Genomic DNA, 24303 nt, shown 5'->3' with positions numbered 1-24303 from the left:
TCTGGTGTTTTGTGTGGTCTGGTCTCAAATGGCCTGAGTAGCCGAGGCGTTACCCAGCCTCTGGGATATTAGTAGTGCAGCATCTTATTATCAGCCCTATTTTTCTGGGTGATAACAGGCCTGCCTTCCTGCCTTCAGCCTTACCTTGGAATGGTAAATCCCTTGTGCCAAGTGAAAAGCTTCCCTTTCTATTGACACATCTGAAATACTTGCAGACTTAGGGTCACCAGGCAGAGTGGGCTGAGCCAGCTGGAAGAAGCCGGGGCCCTGCATGGTTGTGTGTTTACCGCGGCCAGGCAGGCGGCTCGCTGGTGCTGAATCTGGACTCCCACGGAGGCCCATTTGCTGCTTTTGTCGCCTTGCCAACGGCTTCATCTCTCTCCCCACTGCTCTTCCAGCTCTTCTGTGACTGTGGGAGCAGTTCAGGAGGCCCCCTCTGACCTTTCCTTGCCTCCGCCTCACCTCCCGGTGAGTTTTCTGGCGGGGACTATGTTCTACCTGGGGTGCCCCTCCTGGGAATGACACAGAGTTTCCAGGAGATTAAAAAAACCCCTGGGGGAATGTCATCTCTGTGTTATGTTCCCTCAGCCCTTAGAGACCAGGGCAGTGCTGGCAATCTTGTCAGTGCTTACTAAAAGAAACATTAAAAGAAATCAAACACACAGACATATTTAGGTCTTGGTGCAAAGCATTATAATCGCTTCCGGCAGTTCTAAAAGTTGGTAGGATGATATGACATGTCAGTACTTTCAAAATCTCAGCTGCCTCTTGCGAATATACTGGATCCTAGAGATTCTTGCTTTTGAGCTCTGAGGATGACGATGGTTCGCCATGACTTTCACAGTTACTCAAGGGCAGGAGACCAGGTTTTCCCGAGCTTTCTGATTCTGAAAGGTTCACTTCTGGAAGGTTATTTACAAGCCCACTGACACAGAGCCCAGGGCTGCTGGCTGGCATCACAGAGATGCTAATTTAGTCTTCTATCTTTATTACAGGATCCCATTTAAAAGAAAAACTACTCAGTACTGTCTATCTGATTGCTTAGGGTCTCATGCCGTGATGGATAAAGTTTTACAGTAATTGAAAAAGTAATGAATAAAACCCCAGGCAGGAAATAAATCACAAAGTTCATTAATTCAAAGCACCAAACATTAATTTGTAGAACACTATAGCACAGTGTAAAATAACATTACCTACAGTGTAAGAATGAGAGAAAGTGGGAATTAATTTTATTTTAATTTTTAATGCACTTTTGACTGCTCAGAAAAAAGATATTAAACATGAACATAATTTGATATACACACTGGCATTTATTAAACCACTGATTCATGAACAAATTAAGCACCATGTATGTTTTAAGTATTAAAGCTTCCACAGTGATAATTAACTTGAATGTCAAAGAGGAAACCATTATCAGCCTATTCTGCAGAATCCCCCATAGATGATGCAACCCATATGCTGGAGGATTGTGGAAAGTTGCCATCAGCTGCTTGATGATCTCAAGAGAGGTGGAAAGACATTATGCTGTCACTTGTTCTAATGAATCCGTTAGCCAGGCATTTGAGGATAGTGAAAAATCAGGAGATGAATTTTCATCCTTGATGCCACCTTTCAGTCTAACAGGGAAAGATCTGTTTCTCATCCTTAGGCCAATCAAGCTGCATTCTGGAAGCTCGTCTACGACATACGCATCACTAATGATGCAGATCGGAGAACTACACTGGGAGTGTCGCTTAGGCTGAATGACCGTCACCACTCTGTGACATTTCACTGCTGGGGTCATTGAATTTGAGGGACCTGACTTGAATTTTGATTCTTTGAAGACAAAAACTAACTCAAAAGAAGTAGCAAATCGGCATGATTTTTCACTAAAAGAGTTGTCACTCCAGGGATGGAATTAATTGATAAACCAATCAGGTGCTAAACCAACACATACCACGGTGTTGGGTTTTTTCCTAGTTGCAAAAGTGGATGTAACCTCGGAATTCTATTTGGTTGGGGTTGAAATTAAGCATAGGATTCCAAGATGCTAAAAAAAGCATTTATTCTCTTTGACATTTGTTAGTGTATTTGTTTACTCGAACAGGGCCTTTGGCTTAAATTATCTAGTTTGACAGGCTACAATGATCAAATTAACAAAATGATTGCTAAGTATTCACTAAGCACATTCATAAATTCTATTGGTTATTTAATATTTATGTCCATAATTTTCCTGCAAATGAATCACTTCCACTCAAGATTGTAATTTGCCTCACATCAGTGGCCTCTTGGTTGGTGCACCCTGTAGAGCCACTTTGGCTCATAGTTTGCAATTATTTATGCAAAAAATTAGTAATCAGAAATTGAAATTTATTTAAATTATCCTGGAAGAAATAAATTTGGGTCTGAGCTATCCTCTCTTTTTTAAAAGATTTTATTTTTCCTTTTTGTCCCCAAAGTCCCCTGGTATATAGTTGTATATTTTAGTTGTGGGTCCTCCTAGTTGTGGCAGTGGGACACCGTGGCCTCAATGTGACCTGACAAGAGGTGCCATGTCCCGGCCCAGGATCTGAACCAGCGAAACCCTGGACTGCCTCAGTGGAGCACATGTACTTAATCACTTGGCCACGGGGCTGGCCCCTGAGCTATCCTTTTGAAAATAAACTTTTTTCTCTTTTTATTATCAAGGTAAAAATATTCATTATATACTGTTCATAAAAATATAAAATTGAATGTGTATATTTTCCACAACTCCACTGACAGATGTTACCTTGTTTACTTTGGGGTGCATAAACTTTATTTTCCCAGTATACATAGATATTTTTCCCAGAAGTGTGATCACACTAAGCCTATTGTTTTAAAACCTTTCAAGAAACATGTCATATATCATGGTGTTAGCGCTGACACTGAAATTAAACTAAAAATTTCAAAGAACTCAGCAAAAAAAAGAAATAAGAAAAAAAACCACAGAAAAAACTCTATTTTTATATCTAATTCATGATAGTTGTTGCTTTTGGGGAAAGGGTGGAAAGGAAGTGGGTTTGGGTTTGGGGTAGGGTATACAGGGACTTCGATTTTATCTATAATATTTTATTTCTTTTATTTAAATCAGGGTTTTTCAGTTTCAGCCATACTGACATTTTGGGCCAGACAGTTCCTTGTTGTGGGTGTGGTCCTGCGCATTTTGGGGTGTTTAGCAGCATCCCTGGCCTCTATCCAATAGAAGCTAGTAGCAGTCCCCAGTTGTGACAACCAAAAATATCTCCAGACATTGCCAAATGTCCCCTGGGGAGGAAAAATGTCCTTCCTCCTCTCCTTGAGAGCCACTGATTTATAAGAAAAACAAATAAGTACAAATAGAACAAATTAAGAAAAAAGAAGAAAATGTTAACGTGCTAAATTGGGGGTAGGAGTGAGCACATGATAAGTTTTTGTATTATTCTGTATCTTCTGTAAATTCTTCCCAAAGACTCAAAAGGAAAATGTATCTTTTTATTCTTTTTTAAAAGATCCAAATCTTTTAGCTTACTGATCATTGAAAGTGATGTTTCCAATAAATTCCTGTCTTTGACCCACCGCAGGCTGGACACACCCTTGCTTAACCAACCCCTGGGATGCGCTCTTTGATCGGACGCTTCACCTGCTTATTTCACAGAGATTTTCGGTAATTCATCTTCACTCTGGATGGCTGTATGTTGGCCCATTTTCTTGCTCCTGCCTGATTTCCGGCAATCTGTCACATACTCTCCTGAATATTCTTCCCTGTCTAATCCATTCTTCATACTGCCACAGAGGGATCTTTCTAAGACACAAATATTTAACATTCATTACTTAAAATCCTTCAAAAGAAGGTCCAAATTCCTTAGCATGGTGCAATCCTGCAATGTGAGTCTTATGCAAATCACCTGGAGTCAGCACAGACTTACAGGTGAACGGGACTGTCCCCCCAAGATTGTACTCACTCCAGACACGGGCTGTAAGTTCAGGGGTCCCCAGGCTACCTGCACTCATGACCAACTGGCTACAAATTCAGGGATTTCCTCAACCGCCTAAGGTATGATAATCTGCTAGAACAACTCACAGAATTCTCAGGAAAGTGCTATGCTTAGGATTATAGTTTTATTATAAAGGGTATAAATCAGGACCAACCCAATGAAGAGACACACAGGGCCAGGTCCGGAAGCATCCTGAATGTAGAGCTTCTGTGCACTTACCCTGTGGAATCAAGATGCACCATCCTCCTGGCACATTGATGTGTTCACCAACCAGGAAGCTCACTGGAGCCTTTGTGTCTCGAATTTTATTGGAGTTTTATTACGTAGGCATGATTGATTGAATTATTGGCCACGTGATTAAACTCAGTCTCCAGCCCCCCTCCACGCCCTAAAGGTCGGCTGGCTCAAAGCCCCAACCCTCTAATCACATGGTTGGTCTTTCCAGCATGGCTGGTCCACATCCTGAGTCATCGCATTAGCACAAACTCAGGTGTGGTCAGGGACCCACCATGAATAACAAAGAATCACTCAGGAAATGTCAAGGATTTGGCATTTACCTCTGAGGAAGAACCAGAGGCAAGAACCAGATAAATTCTTGTACAACATAGAGCATCAGGGTTCTTCAGGACCTGACCCCAGCCACTCTTCCCAGGCTCACCCCAGCTTCTCTCACGTCACTGCAGCCACATGCAGCCACATAGTCCTGGTCGAGGGTCCTTGGACACATCTTTCTGTTTTAGAATCTGGACTTCCACACATGCTATTTCCTCTCCCTACATCTGCTTTCTCCTTGATCTATCCAGTAAAATCCTCCTCATCTATTAAGACCGGGGTAAGCAGCTACCTCTGTGGAGCCCTCCCAGTCAGAGTGAATTCCCACCTCCCCGGTGGGGCTAGTATTCCTTGTTCATTAGGGATGATCTTTGCAGAATTGTTTGTTGCGATGTCAGTATGTGCTGTTGGCACGGAGTATAGTTACTTTGCTGAATAAATGTTTTGTGGAGCTGTGCCTTTATTGTTTGAAGTGATAGTTGTCTTTTTAGAAAGTGTCCTCTTGCTCTCGTTGCCTTCTGTTTTTGCCGTCTTACTGCTCATGCTCCAGCACAGTGGTAGTTCATCATTACAAGCATCCTTCTTGGCTACTGGTGGATGAGCTACCATTTAAGATCCTGTAGCTGACAATCCTGTCCGGCCACTTTTGTCTTGGAGAACATGGATAACATCAGTGAGATGACACAAGTGAGGTTTGCTAAACATCTGGAAATAAGGAATGGTTATATATATTGTGATCCCATCCACTGGATGAAATATTATACACCTAATACATATTTATGAGATTTGTAATAAAAGAGAGAGATGCCTATGTAGAATATTAAGAGGAAAAGTAATCACATCTATGATGAAAAAAATATATGCATAAACTAAGACACTGGAAAAGCATAAAAGAAAGAAACAAAAGAAAAGCCTGCATAGAAATACTCCAAAAGAGTATCTGTCTTTGGGTAATGGAAGTATGGGTGACTATTCCCTATCTTCTTTATATTTTCCTGTATGTGAAACTTTTTCTATATCAAGCATGTATTGCATGCTTAAAATAGTAGGAGAGGATAGTTCCTCTCTGCATTCCTAAATAGGTGGGCAAAAGGTGAAAACCACTTTAATTTAGACACTTTCACCTGCAACTGGAAATTTACAGGTGAAAAAATTCACACTTTTGCTCTTTTTGGCAATGAGAGGAGGAGTGAAAAGCAAGGTGCAGATGGAAATAAAGGGGGAGGAGACAAACCAGCCACTCGTGGCCCACACTTAAAAGGCATACGACCACAGCGAGGAGAATTGCCAGGGAGACAAAAGTCAACAAGAAAAAGGAGTTTTTAAATGGAGACTGGGACCAAACCAGTTGTTAAAATGTCACTTTTCTAGTCAAAGAAAAGCAGCCTGAATAGTGGGGACTTAACTATTTGCTTATTAAAAAATTATTTAGGGGCCAGCCCCATGGGGTAGTGGTTAAATTTGGTGCACTCCACTTCAGTGGCCCGGGTTCATGGGTTTGGATCCCAGGTGTGGACCTATACCACTCGTCAGCCATGATGTGGCAGTGAGCTGTATATAAAGTGGAGGAAGACTGGCACAGATGTTAGCTCTGGCTAATCTTCCTCAGCAAAAAAAAAAAAAAAAAAAAAAGAAAAAATAAGAGGTTTATGTTGTTTCATTGATATCTTTCATTATCAATATAACTTATAAAACATATATCACTTTCTGGAAGAGTTCTAATCACAGCAAAAGCTGAAAATTCTTTCAGGGCATTTTGGGAAGAAGTGCTAGTTTAAGAATAAGCTACCCAATAAAATTCATTTAACCTTTAAAACTCCCGTTAAAGTTACTTTTCTCCAAGGCTCTTAGGAAATGACCACACAACCTTCCTTATAGGAGAGTAAATCCAAGTGTTTCCCCCTAAAGATTATTCTAAATGGAAACCTCACTATCAAGCATGATTGGTCACGTTCTTCTCTAATTTCTGTACCGCTTCTAAAAACCTAACATATTTCAGACAGATTCTTGAGTATGTGAATTGTGATCTGGCACAAACAGGCTATTTCAGCTATGACGGAAGAGCTGCTGCGTGAGCTTGTGTGCACATACTAAGGCACTTCCAACCTAAGACATTTTTACCCTCTCCAAAAAAAAAACAAGGGAAAGCAAATCACACCAATGAAGCGGCTCAGACTCTTCTATTTCCTTGTTGATATCCGTGGTTTCCAAAGGCACATTTTCTTTCTTTACTTCATAGGGACTATCAGAAAATTCCTTAAGAGTGAATGAGTTGATAGACCTGTTTCTCCGGTTTGCCTGACTTAGTGAGTGAAGATTCTTTCCTTCTTAAGATGAAAGGAGTTTGCTTTTACACGTTCTGGGTAAACTGGTTTAAAAGTATCATTCATCACTGACACTAAGTGGAACACCTCCAGGCTGTGGGGTTATGACCTTGAGTGTGGAAATAGTGTCATTTACTCATTCATTCACTCATTCATTCTCTATTATTTAGGACTCTTGGTTGCAAGTGACAGAAAGTCGACTTGAATCTGTTGAACTGAAATAAGGAATGTATTATAAGGATATTGGGCTGCTTCCCAGAACCCAACCATAAGGCTCCGGGGATAACTAGAACTAGCGTTCTAAAATCTCTGGAACCCTCCTGTCCAACTCACATCTGCTTTCATCTTTCTCTCTCCACAGGCACGTTTCCTCTGCTTCTCCACCAGCTCCTAAGCTAGTACGTCTTGCACTTCAGACACACAAAGAGAGACCAGCTTCTCTCTCTCAGTTCTATTTCCAAAATTTCTGGAAAGGAACTTTGCTTGGCCTGGTTTGGGTCAGATATGGGTGGAGCACCTACCAACTAAAGACTTGGCCCTGTTGGGTTACATACTTACTCTGATAAATCAGATAGGGCCAGGACAGCGAGGCCGCATCATACTAACACGATCACCTTGTAGATTTAGAAAGGAGGGTGCTAATTAAGCAAAACAAAAGGTGTACAAAAAATATGTAATATGTCCAGATTCCTTCTTACTACAGAAACATTACTATTATGGTTTTGATGCTCCTAAATCTTCCATATTAATTATTTTTCTGGAGTGGACAGATATAAAGCACTGGGGAAGACTGTCACCATCCAGGTGACCTGAGGTGATCTGCTAAGGCAGGCAGAAGCAGCCCCAATTAACTGAGCTAACTTAGAGCTAGAGATTTTGGTAGGAGTGAAAGTTGCAGACATGCAGGGGTTCACCACCCCTACTGTCATACTCCCTTTTGGTAAGTACCGTGTGGATGCCTTCAAAGCTTGAAGCATACTCATTTTGGACTCACATAACCCAATTCTCATACAGGTCTGCAGCTTTCACAAGAGTCCATCCATCTCTTGATTAGATTTGTATCTCTTTGGTTCCTAATGTATTTCCTATCTAACTCTAAAGATCTTTGAACTCCCTGGGACCCAAAGAAATATATTTTCACCTGCAAATACTTCAATATGTATCTCTAATATATAAGAACTTCAAAAAGTAACCTCGGTGCCATTAGTACATTAGTACAGCTAACAGAATTAACAAGAATTACCTGGTACCATCTAATACTGTCCAGCTCTTATTCCTCCGTGTCTCAAAAAGGTCTTTTTTTGTCCAGTCAGAATCATAATGAGGCTATATTTGGTTGATATATCTCTAAAATCTTTTAATCTATTGCAATCTCCCACCCCGTTAAAGACATTGATTTGTTGAAGAAACCAGATTGTTTTCTATAATTTCCCACATTCTGGATTAGGCTGATTGCTTTCAAATGGTATGAACCCTTTACAATTTTCCTTTATTCCTATATTTCTGGTGGCAGATTCAGGTTCAACTCTTCTTTTTTAGCCAAGAATACTTAAATAGGCGGGTAAATATATTTTCGAACCAGCAAAGAACTTTGTGCTTGATAGCACCTTGAATTCTTTTGTCTCCTGAGATATTTAAAGTGGTAAACTCACTAAAATTTGGATATCTCACATGGCTTTGAGGGGCACTTGTAGTCACAACTTACATTATAGCTAACTGTTATTAAGGGATTTCCACGAGCCAGGCCCATGCTAAACACTTTCCCTAAATACTCATTTAATTTTCTAAACATATTGTAGAGGAAAGTAAAGCTTACAGAGTTTGATTAATTTGACCCAGTTAGGAAGTAATGGTATGAGTTCAGGAGTCGAATTGGAATCCCAATTTCCTACTAGTCTCCGCTCTGAACAATTCCATCTCCGAGTCGTTACTTCCCGGTTCTCACAGAAGCCCGCCAGTACTTATTACTGGGAAGCGATCCCGCCCCGCCCCTCTACGTCCCGCCCCCGCCCCGCCCCGCCCCACCCCGCCCCGCCGGGTTTCGAGCGAAGCCCAAGCGAGCGCCGGGAAAACCACACTTCCCAGAGTGCATCGCGACCGCGAAGGCCTCACTACCGGCGCCCGCTCACCGGCGCCATTTCTGTGGAGGGGAACGGCGGTGCGGCCTGTGATCATGGCGCTGTTCCCGGCCTTTGCGGGCGTTAGTGAAGCTCCCGCTAGCGGAAGTTCTAGGAAAGGTGAGCACACAGACGGGATAAAGAAGGCACTTGGCGGGCTTAAGACGTAGTTTCTCGGGCGCTGGTCTGGGCCCTTTTCTTGGATTTGTTTATCCATTTGTATCCCAGAGTTCTCCGCGGCGCCGCAAAGCCTTCTGGGAAGAGCTCCTTTCCTCCTCCAGGCTTCTGGGCTAAGAGTTGTAGAGTCGTGAATGGGAGAAAGACAGACCAAGGACAGGCCCTGGAGCTGGGACTTCCATATGGTCATGTTGTTGGACCCCATTCTTCCTCTGAGCCTTAGTTACTTCACCTATAAAATGGGAATAATGGTACTCCACATCTCGAGGAGACTCCTGATGCAAATGCTGGGTGTTGTTCCGTCTTTCCTCCTTTCCTGTTTTACTTATTTCTGAAATGCTTATTGGTTCATACCTTTTGGCGGACCTAGAGCTAGGGGATTATGATCCAAAGCTTAATCAAACACGGTTTCTCTCCAGATGGCCACAGCTGCTGGGAATTAGAACTAATATATATCTCTTGAGGGCCTACTGTGTGCCAGATGATGGCATTACATGTTTTATTTAAGCCTTAGACATTCCCAGGAGATCTGCCTTGTTAAAAGTGGAGGGACATAGTGAATTGTAATTTAGTTAGTCTTAAGTCGTGCCCTATGTGACAGAGTCCAGTTGTGTCTAACATCTGTGTTATATCCTGTCATAGCCCCTACACCTCTTTTTGGGTAACATTTCTCATAATTGTGAGTAATTTCTTGTATAATTAGTGTAATTTTGGTCATCCTGTATTGGACTGTATCCTCCATGTGGTCAGGGACAGTGTCTGGCTATTCATTGCTGCATAGGTAGCCCCTAGCAAGGCCTAAAATATAGTAGGTGTTCAGTAAATAACTTGCTGAAGGTACAGACCAATAGTAGGTACTTAACAGAAGAAATAGCAGGGTTAGAGATAAGGTAGGGTGTTAGAGCTGTCATAGGTAAACTACAGAAGTAATGACTTGTGATGGGAGGTTCAAAGAAAGCTTTGTGTAGGAGCTAACTTTTGGGATGGATCTTCAAGAGGGTAGGATTTGGACAAATAGAGAAAGTGGAAGGGCATTCCAGGGCCTTCAAAGGCTTGCAGGAAGGAAAGCGTGAGACCTGTGCAGAGAACTGCGTATAGTCCAGTTTGTCTGGAAATACTGTGGCATAAAGAGGAGCCTTGGGAAGCATGGTTGGGACTGGCGGTGAGGGAGGGTAGTGACTTGAATAACAGCCCAAGGGTTTATCTTTTTATTTTTAGAGGACGAAATAGGGAAGCGTTGCTTTTGTCATTTATCTTAACCAGTATTTGTGGGACATCTGGGTATCTACCATCAGGATAATATTTATAAAAGAGCTTTTATAAAGTACTGTATTTTTAAAAATTTAAACAGCATTATCACTCAGTGAAAGTATAATTCTTTAATATCATCTAGTTTCCAGTCAGTGTTCAAATTTCCCAAATCGTCTCAAAAATGTCTTTTCTGTTTAGTTTATTCAAGTTAGGATCCAAAAAAGATCGAACGTTGCATTTCATGGATATGTCTCTTAGGTCTCTTTTTACTATAAAACAGTTTCTCCTTCCCCTCCATTTTCCCTTGGGATTTGTTTGTTGAAGAAACTGGGTCATTTATCCTGTCAACATTTCCCGCTGAATCCTTATGGTGGTGTTTAACATGTTTCTCTATCCCAGTATTTCCTGTAAACTGGTAATTAGATCTAAAGAGTTAATTAGATTCAGGTATAACCTTTTTAGTTGTGAATACCTCATTGGGTGTGCTCTGTGTTTGCTATTGAATGAAATCAGGAGGATGTACTGTGTAGTTTTCTCTCTTTTAGTGATGTTAAGATTGATCAGTGGATTCATGGACAGCCTGATTGACCCATTATGAAGCTACCCATCAACCTTTCACCTAATGATTTTTGCAGCTCTTTTTGATTATTGCTTAGATCTAGTATTTCATTGAGGTTACAATATGGATATTTTCTAACTTTAGCATTGCTCCTGTGTTTATTAGCATCAATTATTCTGTAAAGAACTTTTTCTTTTCTTTCTTTTTTTTTTGCTGAAGAAGATTCACCCTGAGCTAACAACATCTATTGCCAATCTTCCCCTTTTTGCTTGAGGAAGATTTGCCCTAACGTCTGTGCCAGTCTTCCTGTATTTTGTATGTGGGTTGCCACCGCAGCATGGCTGCTGCCGAGTGATGTAGGTCTGTGCCCAGGAACCGAACCCAGGCTGCTGAAACAGAGTGTGCTGAACTTAACCACTAGGCCTTGGGGCCGGCCCCTAAAGAACTTTTTCTTAACGCTGTTGGGACACCCTCAAATACAGTTCAGGTAGGAAAGACAAGATGAATGCTTGATTTGTTCCCTTTGTCACTTTTCAGAATAATGAGTTGGGGTCCCAGCAACTTTTAGAGGTGACCAATGAGGTGTTTCTTTTTTTTCATTTTGATTTTTACTCATGAATTTTTACCATATTTATATTTCAGTCCATTGCAGATATTATTTTTCTAATGCTCAAAATGTCCCATCTTTGGCTAATGGGGGCTTAATCAAGTTGGTGCTTGTGTCTTTTTGACATGACCCAATTATCTTTTTACTTTTTAAAAGATTGGCGCCTGAGCTACCATCTGTTGCCAATCTTTTTTTTTCTTCCTTTTTCTCCCCGAAGGCCCCCAGTACGTAGTTGTATATCCTAGTTGTGTGTGCCTTTGGTTGTGCTGTATGGGATGCTGCCTCAGCATGGTCTGATGAGTGGCCCATGTCCGTGCCCAGGATCTGAACCAGTGAAACCCTCGGCCGCAGAAGCAGAGTTCGTGAACTTAACCACTCAGCCATGGGGCCAGCCCCTGACCCAGTTATCTTTAATTGCTTCCTTACTTTCTGGCCTAAAAGATGCCAGAGTTCATCGCTTACATATGTTACGGCCTGGAATTGGCCATTTCTCCAAGGAAGCCTGGTTTCTTTTAGTGGAAAATGGTATGGGTATTTTAAAACCACAGATTGGATGTCAGGAGTACTCATTGCACTGGGTTGTCATTATTTCTAGACATTTTCAGTGGTTAGAACGGGGAAGAGAAAAATATGTCATTAATTCATATTGATATTTCCAGTCCAAATTTAAGATTGTGAGATTTTTACTTAATTTCTTTGATTTAATATTTATAGTTCTTTCCTCTTATGCTGAAAATCTTAGTTCCTGGTGCCATTAGTACAATTATGTACATGTTCAAAATAACAATACTCATATGACTAATACTAAATAGTTCAGTATTTCTTTATGGTTCTATTTGTCCTTAGGACATATGCCTTGACGGATGTGTGGTCAAATTACTGTGTTTTAAAATCACTTGAAATAATTCTCTCTGTGGTTTTGTCACCAATTTGATATACAGTTAGGTATATTTTCAATTTTTAAGGATTGCTTTTTTCCTCTTTTTGATTTGATCTTGCTTTATAATGTTGTGAGATGTTTACATGGTTCTAAAGTTGAAAATATAGACCAGGTATAGTGAGAGAAAAAAACGCTTCCATCTCTGTTCCTCCAACCTCTTAAGTTTCTTCCCCTGTAGGTTAGAATTTTCATAAGTCACTGATAGCATTTTTTCCCCTGTTAATATGAGCCAACCACATTTCTCTTCTCTTTCTCAAATGGGTCCTATTTTGCATTTTACCTTAAATCCCAGAGATCTCTTTCAGCAGAGTGTAGAGATCTTCGTCTTTTTTTTGACTGGTACACAGAACTCCATCATGTGGGTATCACGTGCTTTATTCAACCAGTCCCTATTAAGGACATTTGGACTGTTTCCGGTCTTTTGCTGTTGTAAATAGAAGCACTGTACTTTTTTCCTTATGCTATAACATGTTATAAAAATGTAAGATAGTGTTAGTAGTAGTGGGTGCAGTTTCAATAAAAAAAAAAAAGACAAAAAGAAACCACTCCTGGACAGGAAAGACAGGAAATACCAAAGCAAAGGAGAGGCTCTGCTCTCCACTCTCTAGGTGCTGTTCAGAGTTAGGCCAGGATTTAAGTGGGCATCACATTCAGTGAATGGTCTAGGGGGGCTAGATTCAGCCACATTCATTCTTTAAACAAACAGGTATACAGTGCCTCCTTTGTGTCAGGAGCAGCAGAGAGCTCCGGTGTCTTATCCCTCCAATTCTCAGGCTTTTCTTCCTACACCATCAGATTGTTTGTTGGGATTGTATACTCTAAAACAGCATTGCATGGAAGTCGAATATTTAGACAGTTCGGATGGAAGATGGCATATCAGTTTATTTAATCCTCTTAACATGTGAGGCAGGTATATTATCCATATTTGGGGAAGAAACTAAACTCGGTCTTTTTCTCCCCAAATCTCCTCTTCTTCCTGTGTCCACATAGCAGAAAATGGCACCACCATTCCCCCAAGCCAAAACTTAGACACATACCTCGACTTCCGCTTTTCCCCCATTCAGTTCTCTGTCCAGTCCTTCCAAATAACTCTTAAATTCATTAGTTTCTGTCTGTCCTCACTGCTGCTCCCTAGCTTTTGCCACCGTCATCCCTGGATTATTACAACAGCTTCCTATATAGTCTCTGTCTTCAGTCCTACCTCCACCCCGTGAACCACTCTCCACACTGTACCGAGAATTTTAAAATTATTTATTTAAAAGTCCTGTGTGCCATACACTGGTCTAAATGCTTTACAGACGTTAAGTCATTGACTTCTCATAGCAACCCTATGAAGTTGGTACTATTATCTGCATTTTTTAAGGAGGAGGAAACGGAGTCTCAGAGCCAATAAGTAACTTGCCTACGGTCACACGTCTAATGAGTCACAGAGCCAGGATTTGAGGAAATCTAGCTTCAAAACGCGTGCTCGTAAACTCTTCTCTTCACTGCTTGTCTTTCAGACACTGGAGCTGATTTTGTCACCCTTGCTTAAAGCTTCCAAGAGTCTGCCCATGGCTCTTAGTTATAAACCCAAACTCTAACGTGTTGTTTAAGGCCCCCAAACCTCTCCGGCTTCATTTTGCCCCCATCTCCCCCACTCCCAGTGGTCCAGCCATAACAGCATCTGCTGCTTTGTTTCCCAGAGAGTCTTGTCTCACTTGCGGGCCCATTTCCTCTGCCTGGATGTTTCCAAGCAGCGTATTTACTTAACTCCTTCTCATCATTTGGGTCTTAACTGAGATGTCCTCCCAGGCAGCTTTCTCTGATCCATACCTAGTTTGGATTAGGGAACCTACTTGCGTGCTCTCATTATTCCCTGTATATTTTCTCTGTCTTGGCATTTGTCTCATTGCATGTGAATGAGTGCCGGTTGTTCAGCTCCCTGAGGGTTGTGTTGGGTTTGTCTTGTTTGCTGTGTATTCCTGGTACCTTGAACAGTACCTGGCTCTTGGTAAAAAAGTGCTGCATGAAGGAAGGAGACTCAGAGAGATTAAGTATTTTGTTCAAAGTTGCACAACTAATACACGATAAAGCCAGTATTTGAACATAAGTCCTTCTGACTCCAAAACTTGTGTTATAAACCACACTATGATGTTGGAATGTTGGGGTTTTGGTTGTTTAAACATTACCTTTGGGATCCCTGGGTCTCTCAAATTGTAGGTTAGCTCTCTGGAAGGGCTGACTTTGCTTAGGTTCCCCGTAATCACCATCTTAAATGCAGTTCTTAGCCGTGTTCACCCCGGTGCCTTCTGTACGAATGTTTGTGCTCTCAGATTCTTTGTCAGAAAGTAAGGGTTTCCATCAAAATGAAGAGTTTGGCTCTTTTTAAAGGAACAGCTCCCTTCCCTAACGTATATATGCTAATTTATTTATACAATCAGCCCTAGAAATGTCTTTTGAATTATCATCCCCGGAGAGATGGTGCTCACCTCTTAGCTCACTTAAACAAATTAGTAATCAGTGCTATTTTGTTAAAATAGAATGGGGAAAGGGTATAGAACTTGGATATTTTATCTAATTGTGATTTGAAATTTGTTTTTAAAGTTTAAGTCTATTCATGGCAATTTGTTCCTCCCTCTGCCCATAGTGGAATTGAATTAAAGTATTTTCACTAGTGATGGAGAAATAGAGTTATATGATAAACTTATTGCAAAAAGCATTTCAGCGTAAAGTGTTTAGTGATTCATTGTATTATTTTCTGTAAGGTTACACATGCTGTGCTTCTTCCAGATACCTGCCTGGGTTTTGTTACGGAGAAGTTCTAAAGCGGTTATTCTGCCTGATAGTTGCCCCATTCTTCCTTTCTTAGATGTGTGCATCCATATAAAAACGTGCTAATTTCCAGGCAAGTTCCAACCGGTGATTTATTTACTAACCTGAAGGAACAAAAGGTTTGTCAGCCAGTCAGCTTCTCTATCTTAAACCCTAGACATGTGGTATCCTGCTAGTCTTCTCTGTAATATGTTACACTTAGCATATTACTTAGCATATTACTCTGTAATATGTCCTGCTTAGTATTGACACAGTTATCTAATTGCATATTTGATTTCTATCAAGGGCACTTGTAAATTATGTGAGGATGTAAGTAAATAGAGAAAAGGACTTTGCAATCTGATTAATAAAGCATCTTTTAATCTCAGATAACTTTCTCTAGGATTCTCTGTAACTAAAATGTAATTGAATAATCCAAATGTATTATGTGAACAGTTGAGGTTATGATTATATCTAAGCACTATGTGAGCAGAGGCCTGGCCTGTCGTGTTCACCACTGTACCCCAAAAACCTAGAACTGTGCCTGGACACACAGTAGGTATTCAGTACTTCATTCTTTAATGATTAAATCCACATTTACAGTGAAGACTGGAGGAATTATGATAGTTGTACTTTTTGTACCTAGGTAATGGCATGCTTTTGACGATCTCAAATTGCTTCAGTTTTTTGGGTAAATTAGGTGCTGGGGATACAAGGATGCAAAGATAGGGTTCAGATCCTCATTCATATTATTCATTCAACAGATATTTATGTAGTCCAGTTGCTTTGTGCCAAGGCACAGTGCTAGGAGTTGGGAGTACCTGAGTGAGTGGTCATGGCCTCTGCCCTCACGTTGCCTTTAGTTTGGGAAGAAAGGAGTGGGAAGTGGGGAGGTGAGCTGGAAACTTGAATGTAAGAGTTGTAAACCAGTTGGTGTATTTGTTTAGCTGGCAAAATAGATATATATTTTTTCTTTTGTCACTCCCTATAGTGTCACAGTAATCATTAGTAATCTGGTCCCTATAAGGATTTGAGTTGTTGACCTTTTTGGAATATAGTGGGAAGACTGACATGCAGATAATGAGATCACAATATGAAAATTGCCATGATAGCCCCAAGTGCCAACCAATTGCAAGGAGACTTTAGGAGAACCAACTCCTTAGTTGAGGAAGTGAAGAATAGCACTGTGGTGTGGTGGGGAGAGCCGGATGGAGCTTGCAGATCCAGGTGCAGATGTGTGTCCTGCACCACATGACTTAACTTCTTTAGGCTTCCAGCTGTTGATCTGTCAGTGGGGGAGTGGTGTCCAGGCTCTGCTCCAGGGAGCCTTCTCAGACCCACCCCCTCCCTCTGAACCCCCGACAAGAGCATCTCTGCTCTTTCTGTTCTGCACATCAGACTGCTTTGAAAGATTTTGTTTGAGCAGTGTGTTCTTTGGCTAAAAAAAGTTTTAAAATCTCGGGACTAGAGGATCTCCAAAATTTCTCCAGGCTAACATTCAATGATGATTACTTCTAATATTACATGCATGTTCACTGCTGACATGCTATGAAAAAGAACCAGGAAGTAGAAGAAGCAGCGGCAACTTCTTGTCAGATGAAAATACCTTTTGCCCTGACAAACGGTCACTTGATTGAGATGAAGGTCACACAGAGGTCAATGATGACTTGAGTTCAAACCCCAAGAGTTTTAGTTCTTTATAAACTATTTATTTTCACAATGGTCCCATATGGCAAAGCCTTAATTGCATCCTTAAGAAGCCTTTCTTGCACCTTCTGAAGACTTTGGGAGAGTCACACCCTTTATGTTATTTTGACATCTGTGTTTCTTTACATTTCCTCCAAGCTGTCATCACTATCTGGAATATTTATGTAAAAATGTACTAGAATTGTTTGAGAGCATCTCTCCTTGCGTATTGTTGTTCCATATTTTCCACTTTTCTTTTGTTCACAACAGAATTGTATTATTGTGGAAGTAATTGTGATCTCAGTGAGCAACGGGAACTATTTTCGCATCCCTCTTGCCAGGAATTAGGCCCAAGGGAAGGGAACCAGCCTCAGAAGGAAAAAGGAGACAGTAGAAGAAAGATTGCGTGAACAGTTGTTAGCACTTACTGGATATGACCTTACAAATTACTTAGTCCCTTTGAGCCTTAGTTTCCTCTTCTGTACACTGGAGATCATTACACCTCCCGTGGAGGGCTGTGGTGAGGATTAGAAGATGTGAGGATGTAGACTGCTTAGCTTGGTGCTTGGCCTGTGTTAGGCACTTAATAAGTTAGAATCCCCCTCTCTCCCTTTTTCCTGTGCTTTTTAATGTACCTTTCCTCCTTAGGAATTTTCCTTCCTCCCTTCCCCCTTCTCCGCAAGTATTTATCAGACTCCTGCTGATGTGTGCCAGGCGTTGCTCTCGGTGCTGGGGATACAGCAGTGAATAAACAAAGTCCCTGGCATCATGGAGCATGCATTCGCATATTTCCTCACTAAGATGCAGTTATCATCAGGGACCAGAATACAGAATGTATAAAGAACTGTTGCAAGTCAATAATAAAAAGACAACCCAATTTAAAAATGGGCAAAGGATTTGGATAGTTATTTCTATTCAAATATGAATGGCCAATAAACACATCAAAAGATGTTCAACATCATTAGTCACCAGGGAAATGGAAATCAGAACCACAATGAGAAAACACATTACACCCACCAGGATGACTATAATCGAAAGACAGTAAAGAGTTGGCAAGCTTGCAGAGAAATTGGAATTCTTATACATTGTTAATGGGAATGTAAAATGGTGCAGCCAATTTGGAAAACAGTCTGGCAGTTCCTCAGAATGCTCGATGAGTTACCATATGACCCAGCAATTCTGCTTCTAGATATCTACCAAAGAGAAATGAAAACATACGTCCATGTAAAAACTTGTACACCAGTGTTCATAGCGTTATTCACAATAGCCCAAAAATGCAAACAACCCAAGCACTGATCAACTGATGAATGGGTAAAACATGATATATCCATAAAATGGATTATTCTGCAGCAATAACAAGGCATGGAGTACTGGCACATGCTACAGCCTGGGTGAACCGTGAAAACATGCCAGGTGAAAGAAGCCAGTTGAAAAAGATCATGTATTGTATGATCTCTTTTATATTAAATGTCCAAAATAAGCAGATCTGCAGAGACGGAAGGTAGATGAGTGGTTGCCTAGGGCTGGGAGTAGGAGAGCAAGAGGGGGTGATGGAGAGTGACTGCAGATAGGCATGGACTTTCTTTGTGCAGTGATGAAAATGTTCGGAAATTATTTTGTGGTGGTACTTACACAATTCTAAATATACTAAAAACCATTGAATTGTACACTTTAAATGGGTGAACCTTATGGTATGTAAATTATAGGCATACCTCATTTTATTGCACTTTGCAGATATTGTGTTTTTTGCAAGACTCCATCAGCAAAAGATTAAAACTTGCTTGAAGGTAAGATGGTGGTTAGCATTTTTTGGCGATAAAATACTTTTAAATAAGGTATGTATATTGTTTTTTGAGACATAATGCTTTTGCACACTTAACAGACTACAATATAGTGTAAACTTAACTTTTATATGCACTGGGAAACCAAAAAATTCGTGTCACTTCCTTTATTGCGATAATTGGCTGTATGGCGGTGGTCTAGAAGTGAACCTGCCATATCTCCTGAGATATATCTGTATACCCCAGTACAGCGGTTGAAAAGTGCAGTTACCCTTCTCTCTTACAGCTTCAGCCATTCCATGGGTTCTTTCTCCTCAGAATATGAATCTACTCCTGCCTCCCATCCTAAAACAAAACAGGACAAAATACAAACCCTTCCTTGGGCCCCCTTGCTGCTACTATCCCATATTTTTTTTTCTTTCCTTCACAGCTAAGACTCCTAAAAGTGAGAAAATGAATAATTCAGAAATAGTTCATTGCATAAGTTAGAAATTCATGGATAAGCAGAAAGAAGAAAAATTTTGAACATTTAATCTCACCACCCAGCAACGATCATTGTTAACATCTTATATAATTTTAGCATTAATTAGAAAAGTTAACACCTTGTGTTTTTATTTTCAAAAAGGAGTACTGTTACAAGGAAAGGTTTGTGTTAAAGTAAAGGTTCATATTAAGATAAATTCTACTAAGATAAAACGTTGGAATAAATTTTTTTAAAGAAAAATATCTTAATCTTCTGTAATATTAAGCATGGTAGGTTTTAATGCCTGATTTGATTTTTTAACTTTTTGGAATCGTCTAAATCAAATTTGAGGTCATTAAAACCTGATGCTTTGGAAGCGTTCATGCTCATTAGAGTGTGGATGGAGTCATAAAGCCTTGTTGCCATTTAGGCCACACTTGTTACATGGCTTCTGCTTAAGCCGCAGCCTGATATCACAAGAGGATTTTGGTCTTAAATATTTTAGAATGTGTTAAAGCCCCATGCCCTTTGTAATAAAAATTTCATGGATTCCCTTCACCTTCTGTGGATTGTTCAAAATGTCTGGCTGACATTGGCTGTGAATTAGGATGTCAGCTGATAAGACGGATTTCCTGCTTTAGAAGTCATATTGAGCTAATTTCATTGATCTTTTTTTCCCTTTTGCATGTGCAGAATTAGACTGGCTGAGCAACCCAAGCTTTTGTGTTGGAAGCATACCATCTCTGAGCCAACAAACTGAAGAGACCACAGCTCTTGCTTCTGAAGGGTTGCCACTGACAAGGTAGTTTTTTTGATAGATGGATTTTTAGTCTTTGTCAGTGTACTGCCTGTAGCTTAGCTGGAATGATGCTCCTTAGAAAACACTATGATGAAAGAGCTAAGTAAAACTCCTCCTGTTACTTAAAGTAATGAGGTGATCTTTGATTTTTTTCCCCTTACCTCAGTCTTACAGATTGCTCCCTTTTTTCCCCCTTTGCATTGCAGTGGCAAGAAGGTGACACAGTTACTGCCAATAATTAGGCCATGAGGGAAGTGGCATCGTTGTGATTCTTAAGTAACTTACTAACCTCATTAGTAACCTTTAGAATACTGTAATTCAGATATTTCTTTAGTTGCATTTTCAACACTTTTGTAAAAATAGAAGGAGCTTATATAATATAGTGTAGGGTAAAATCACACAAAAACTGGGGAAAGCAAGATGGCACACGTCTCTCCCCAGTTTTGAAAGAAGTTTGTTGTAGATCACTGAATTGAGAAATGAGCTCTCTCGCAAATGTAGACTAGCTGGTCTCATGAATATGATGAACCCTGGGAAGACATGTACTCTGAAAGCGTAACAAGCCTTTGGAAATTGAAAATAGTTGGTGCATGAGAGGGAGTTGTTTATAGATATTTCAGTAATGTGAAAGAGCTCATCATAACCTTTAAAACCAAGGACCAGAATTAAACTTTTTTTGGCATTCAGGACATGCTGGCATAAAACGTAGGCCTGAAAGTAAACCCTTTAAAACGTTGCTTTAAAAAATAATACATTTGATAAAATAACTGGTAGATTATTTCCTTTTAAAAATGTATAGATATGAAAGTATAGGTTTAGAACCTACTAAAATTAGAATTTCTTCGTCTGGTGTTATTTTAGGTCCCACTCTTAAGTCTTTAAGGTGAGTTGTAATCCAGGAAGATACTGTGTGATGTATGGGCAAATAGTAAGTCTGTGTGGGCATTTATAGGGTTCCCTTTTACAGATTTCTTTGTCTGCTTATTTATGTATTCTTTTCCCGAATTCTCTTTTGAAAATAATGTTGATTTTCCCAAACAGGAGTCCTCTGAAATCAGAGCCATCAGAGGAAAGTGACACTAACAGAAAGCTCAAATCTATAAGCAGAAAAAAGAAGAAAGAGAAAAAGAAGAAAAGGAAGCATCAGCATCATAAGAAAACCAAGAGAAAACATGGGCAGTCGAGTAGCAGTGGATCTGAGCCAGATACTGATTCTGAAAAGGACAGATCTTACAGAAGCATCAGAGACAGTAAAAGGGAATCAGAGAAACCAAAGTAGGTTTTTTATTCTCAAATACCTATAATATTTTAAGCCTTGAATTTTTCTCTCTCAATTGCTGGCACAAAGTCGACATTTGAATGGTTATCTAGCCACTCAATCAAAATGGAGTTGATAAATATTTCAGTAAAGCTGGGGGAAAAAAATAGAGCTCTACCATTTGGTCAACATAAAAAAAGAAAACTTTCTTTAAAAAATGAGGGCCATGATTTTATTTGAGAAATGTTAAATAGACACAATATTGTGTCAAAATCTGATTCAGATAAAAAGTCTTCAGGACTTTTGAAAGATGGTGAATGTGCCACACAGTAGGTACGTGTGGGTAAAGGTTCCATCTCTGAGGGGCCGTTGGCCTCCACTCTTAAAGAGAGTAAGAGGAATGTCTTCTCTTCCTTGATTTATCTTCCTTTCAGTCACTCCCGTCAACCCTTTGGTGTACGTGTGCGAGCACGTACACACACAGACGCTCTCTTTCGTTAAGGTTAATAGCACTTAAAATAATCATTGCTTTTGTCTTTCTTTTGTTGTTTCCTGTTTGTTTAGAAGCCCCGTGTTGAAGGTGTAGAATAGTTCATGACCACAGTATTTCCTTTCCTTGAGGGTTTGCTTTCTCTCCTCATCTTGCTGTGCTGTCCACCTTGAGCATATTCAAGTCATTCTGCAAAATGATGGCAGTGCAGGTACTCAATGATTGCTTCCTCTCTGCTTAATTTAGCATCCTCCTACGTAGGGGAGCGCTTCGCCCATAGGTGGGACAGTTGGTATGTGGTGAAACTACCTGAACTATTCTCATTTAACTTTTTTCTTTCCTTTGTTCATACGGACTAGAAGAGAGAAAGTTTAAGTACCTGTCCAAGGCATACTTGAAAAAAATTAGTGCTGTTAAGATTTTTGCAACTCTTCCGGGATTAGTTGCTTTTGTTGTGTGCTTTGATGTCCCATTGATGTCAGCGAGAGCTCTGCATTGGAGCGACTCTTGAATCTGGCTCCTCAAGTTCCCGTCACAGGGGCAAACAACACAGCCTTCCGGGATCCTTCTGTCATCAGTTCACTGTTAGAGAGCTGCCGGCCTCTGTGGCTCAGAGGAGCCAGGTTTATTTAGCCCTCTGTGTGTCTCAGGTGCTGTACTTATAAGCTAAGCTTGCTTTAGGAGGGAAAAAAAAGAGTCAGATGCAAAGGTTCTGAATTTGAGTTTATGAGGGCAGGAGCCGTGCCCGCCTTGCTTGCACTCAGTACATTTTTGTTAATGTAGATGAATATGTTATTGATATTCTTTTTAGTGTGTCTTCAAAGCAAAATACATTAACTGTTGTATCTTCTGAAAACTCACCTTTAGCTACTTGTCCTTTTTAATAGGTGAGGAAAATGAGCTTTAAAGAATTTCATGAAACCACACAGGAACTACCATTAGAACTTGAAAGGGAGTTATTTTCAGCCTGTGTTTGCCTACCTCAGAGGTGATCTTTACAGCCTCCCAATAGTTTTATGATCCAGACAGCACTTTTAAGTTTGCTAATATTTTGCACAATATCTCTGTTAAGATCAAAATAGATTGTCCTTCTCTTTTACTTTCTTCCTGTTTACTTCTGTAGTCTCTTTCTGGGAAGGTGATCGGAAAGAATTGTTTGTTTCCATACAGGCGGGACTGAGATATGGGTGAGTTGTGAGAGTCTTTCCATGATGTCAGGAAAGTGGGTTCCTGATGGGTAGTACACCATGTGGGACTCTATTTCAGGGTGATCCAGGGACGGCTTCCCCAGAGGCCACAGCTCCTAATTGACCTTTGTTTCCCAGCCTGCACTCTTTTTCACCTCAGCTGGAGGCGTATCCTTCCTTGCACACAGCCCGGAGCACATCGTACTTCCTGACTTGGGGTGGGATAAGGGTCTGTTTACTCCCCAGGGGTCGTCTGCAGCTGGCCCTTCTTCCCACCCTCCCGACCCCCTGTTGGTTTTCCATTTCTTTCCGGAATGCATCAATCTCTTTCCCTCTTTTTGCTGCCCTTTACGGTTTCTGTCAACAGAAAACCCTCTACAGTTGTTCTGAAGGAGAGTGTGTTAAAATGGCCATGTATTTTAACCTGAGGCATGTCATTCAATAAATATTTATTGAGTAGCTACTTTGTGTCCCTGAAATACCATCCCCTTGTATTCTCAGCCAAGAATGATTTAGAAGCCTCCAGAATCTTTATTTCTATCTAGGCAGAGCCGAAAAGCAAAGATGGAACAACAGTTAATGGCTCTTTTGACTGCTTTGGCAGCTTCATGTGTCAGCAGCGTTATGAACTGGTTTTCTTTAGAGGAAGAAAGATGTGAGATGCCGGTGAAGCCGTCTCTCCTCTCACTTGCCTCCTAGGGAAGTGGTCCCGTTTGTGTCTGAGCTGAAAGTCTGCCAGCTCACAGATTGAGTCGAAGGGATAAGTAGGGTCTTGTCTTACAGTGGACTCTCTGCCCTTTGTGTAGGAGATCTGTACGAATAGGCTGAACACTGTACACAGTCCAGAAAAACGAGACTTAGACCAAGCCTAAGTAACACCTGAGACTGAGCTGTTCAGAACTGTGGCTGTTTTTTTCTTTTTAAGCTTTGAGTTGGAATAAATTATCTGAGCACTTTCAAGTAGGTTAGGAGATGTAAGAACAGCCCACTTTAATGTCACCCTTGAAGGTGTGACAGTTACCTCTGCCTGGCACTCCAAAGTGCCTCTGAATAGGAATTTTTTTTTAAGGAAAAAATCTTGTGTATAAGTGTCTTTGCAATTCAAGTTACAGTCATTTAAATGAAATGTTTAAAAAGAACGCCCATATCCCTTAGGTTAATTTCTGAGATCAGATGAGTTCTTTTCTTGGTAAAGTGCCATTTAGTGTTGACAGTTTTTGCTTTATTTTCTAAAACCCCTTTTCCAGAGCAGGAGTCCTCTTTCCATCTCTATGGCGTGTGCACATTGTATGTCCTTAGGTATGCTGGATGCTGTGTGGAGTTTGAAATGTTTAACTGTCCTATT

The 24303-nt window shown here is 40.6% G+C and overlaps 1 protein-coding gene and 1 long non-coding RNA gene across 5 annotated transcripts in view; one reads left to right on the top strand and one right to left on the bottom strand.

Annotated features, from left to right (window-relative positions):
- Positions 1–4968: 4968 nt before the first annotated feature.
- LOC138920597 (uncharacterized) lies at positions 4969–9188 on the bottom strand. 2 transcript variants are annotated; one of them, XR_011432028.1, is made up of 2 exons: positions 8980–9188; positions 4969–5231 (listed from the first exon to the last, which is right to left on the bottom strand). It is a non-coding gene; the product is annotated as an uncharacterized lncRNA (long non-coding RNA). The 2 variants fall into 2 exon arrangements; XR_011432027.1 differs by lacking the exon at positions 8980–9188 and adding an exon at positions 8667–8857.
- Positions 8931–24303, top strand: part of NRDE2 (NRDE-2, necessary for RNA interference, domain containing) — a 44978-nt gene continuing 29605 nt past the window's right edge. Inside the window, exons 1-3 of one of the 3 annotated variants that reach the window (XM_005605398.4) lie at positions 8931–9087; positions 19918–20026; positions 21065–21298. In XM_005605398.4, coding sequence (XP_005605455.3) covers positions 9024–9087; positions 19918–20026; positions 21065–21298 — 407 coding nt within the window. In that variant the 5' untranslated portion in view covers positions 8931–9023. Of the gene's footprint in view, positions 9088–18719; positions 18768–19917; positions 20027–21064; positions 21299–24303 lie in introns of those variants that run through there. The other 2 variants (XR_011432026.1, XM_070249540.1) reach the window with 2 other exon arrangements.

This window comes from Equus caballus, chromosome 24 (genome assembly GCF_041296265.1).
Source record: "Equus caballus isolate H_3958 breed thoroughbred chromosome 24, TB-T2T, whole genome shotgun sequence".
NCBI lineage: Eukaryota > Metazoa > Chordata > Mammalia > Perissodactyla > Equidae > Equus > Equus caballus.
Note: the sequence above shows the minus strand (reverse complement) of the source record. Positions and strands in the feature narration are given on the sequence as shown.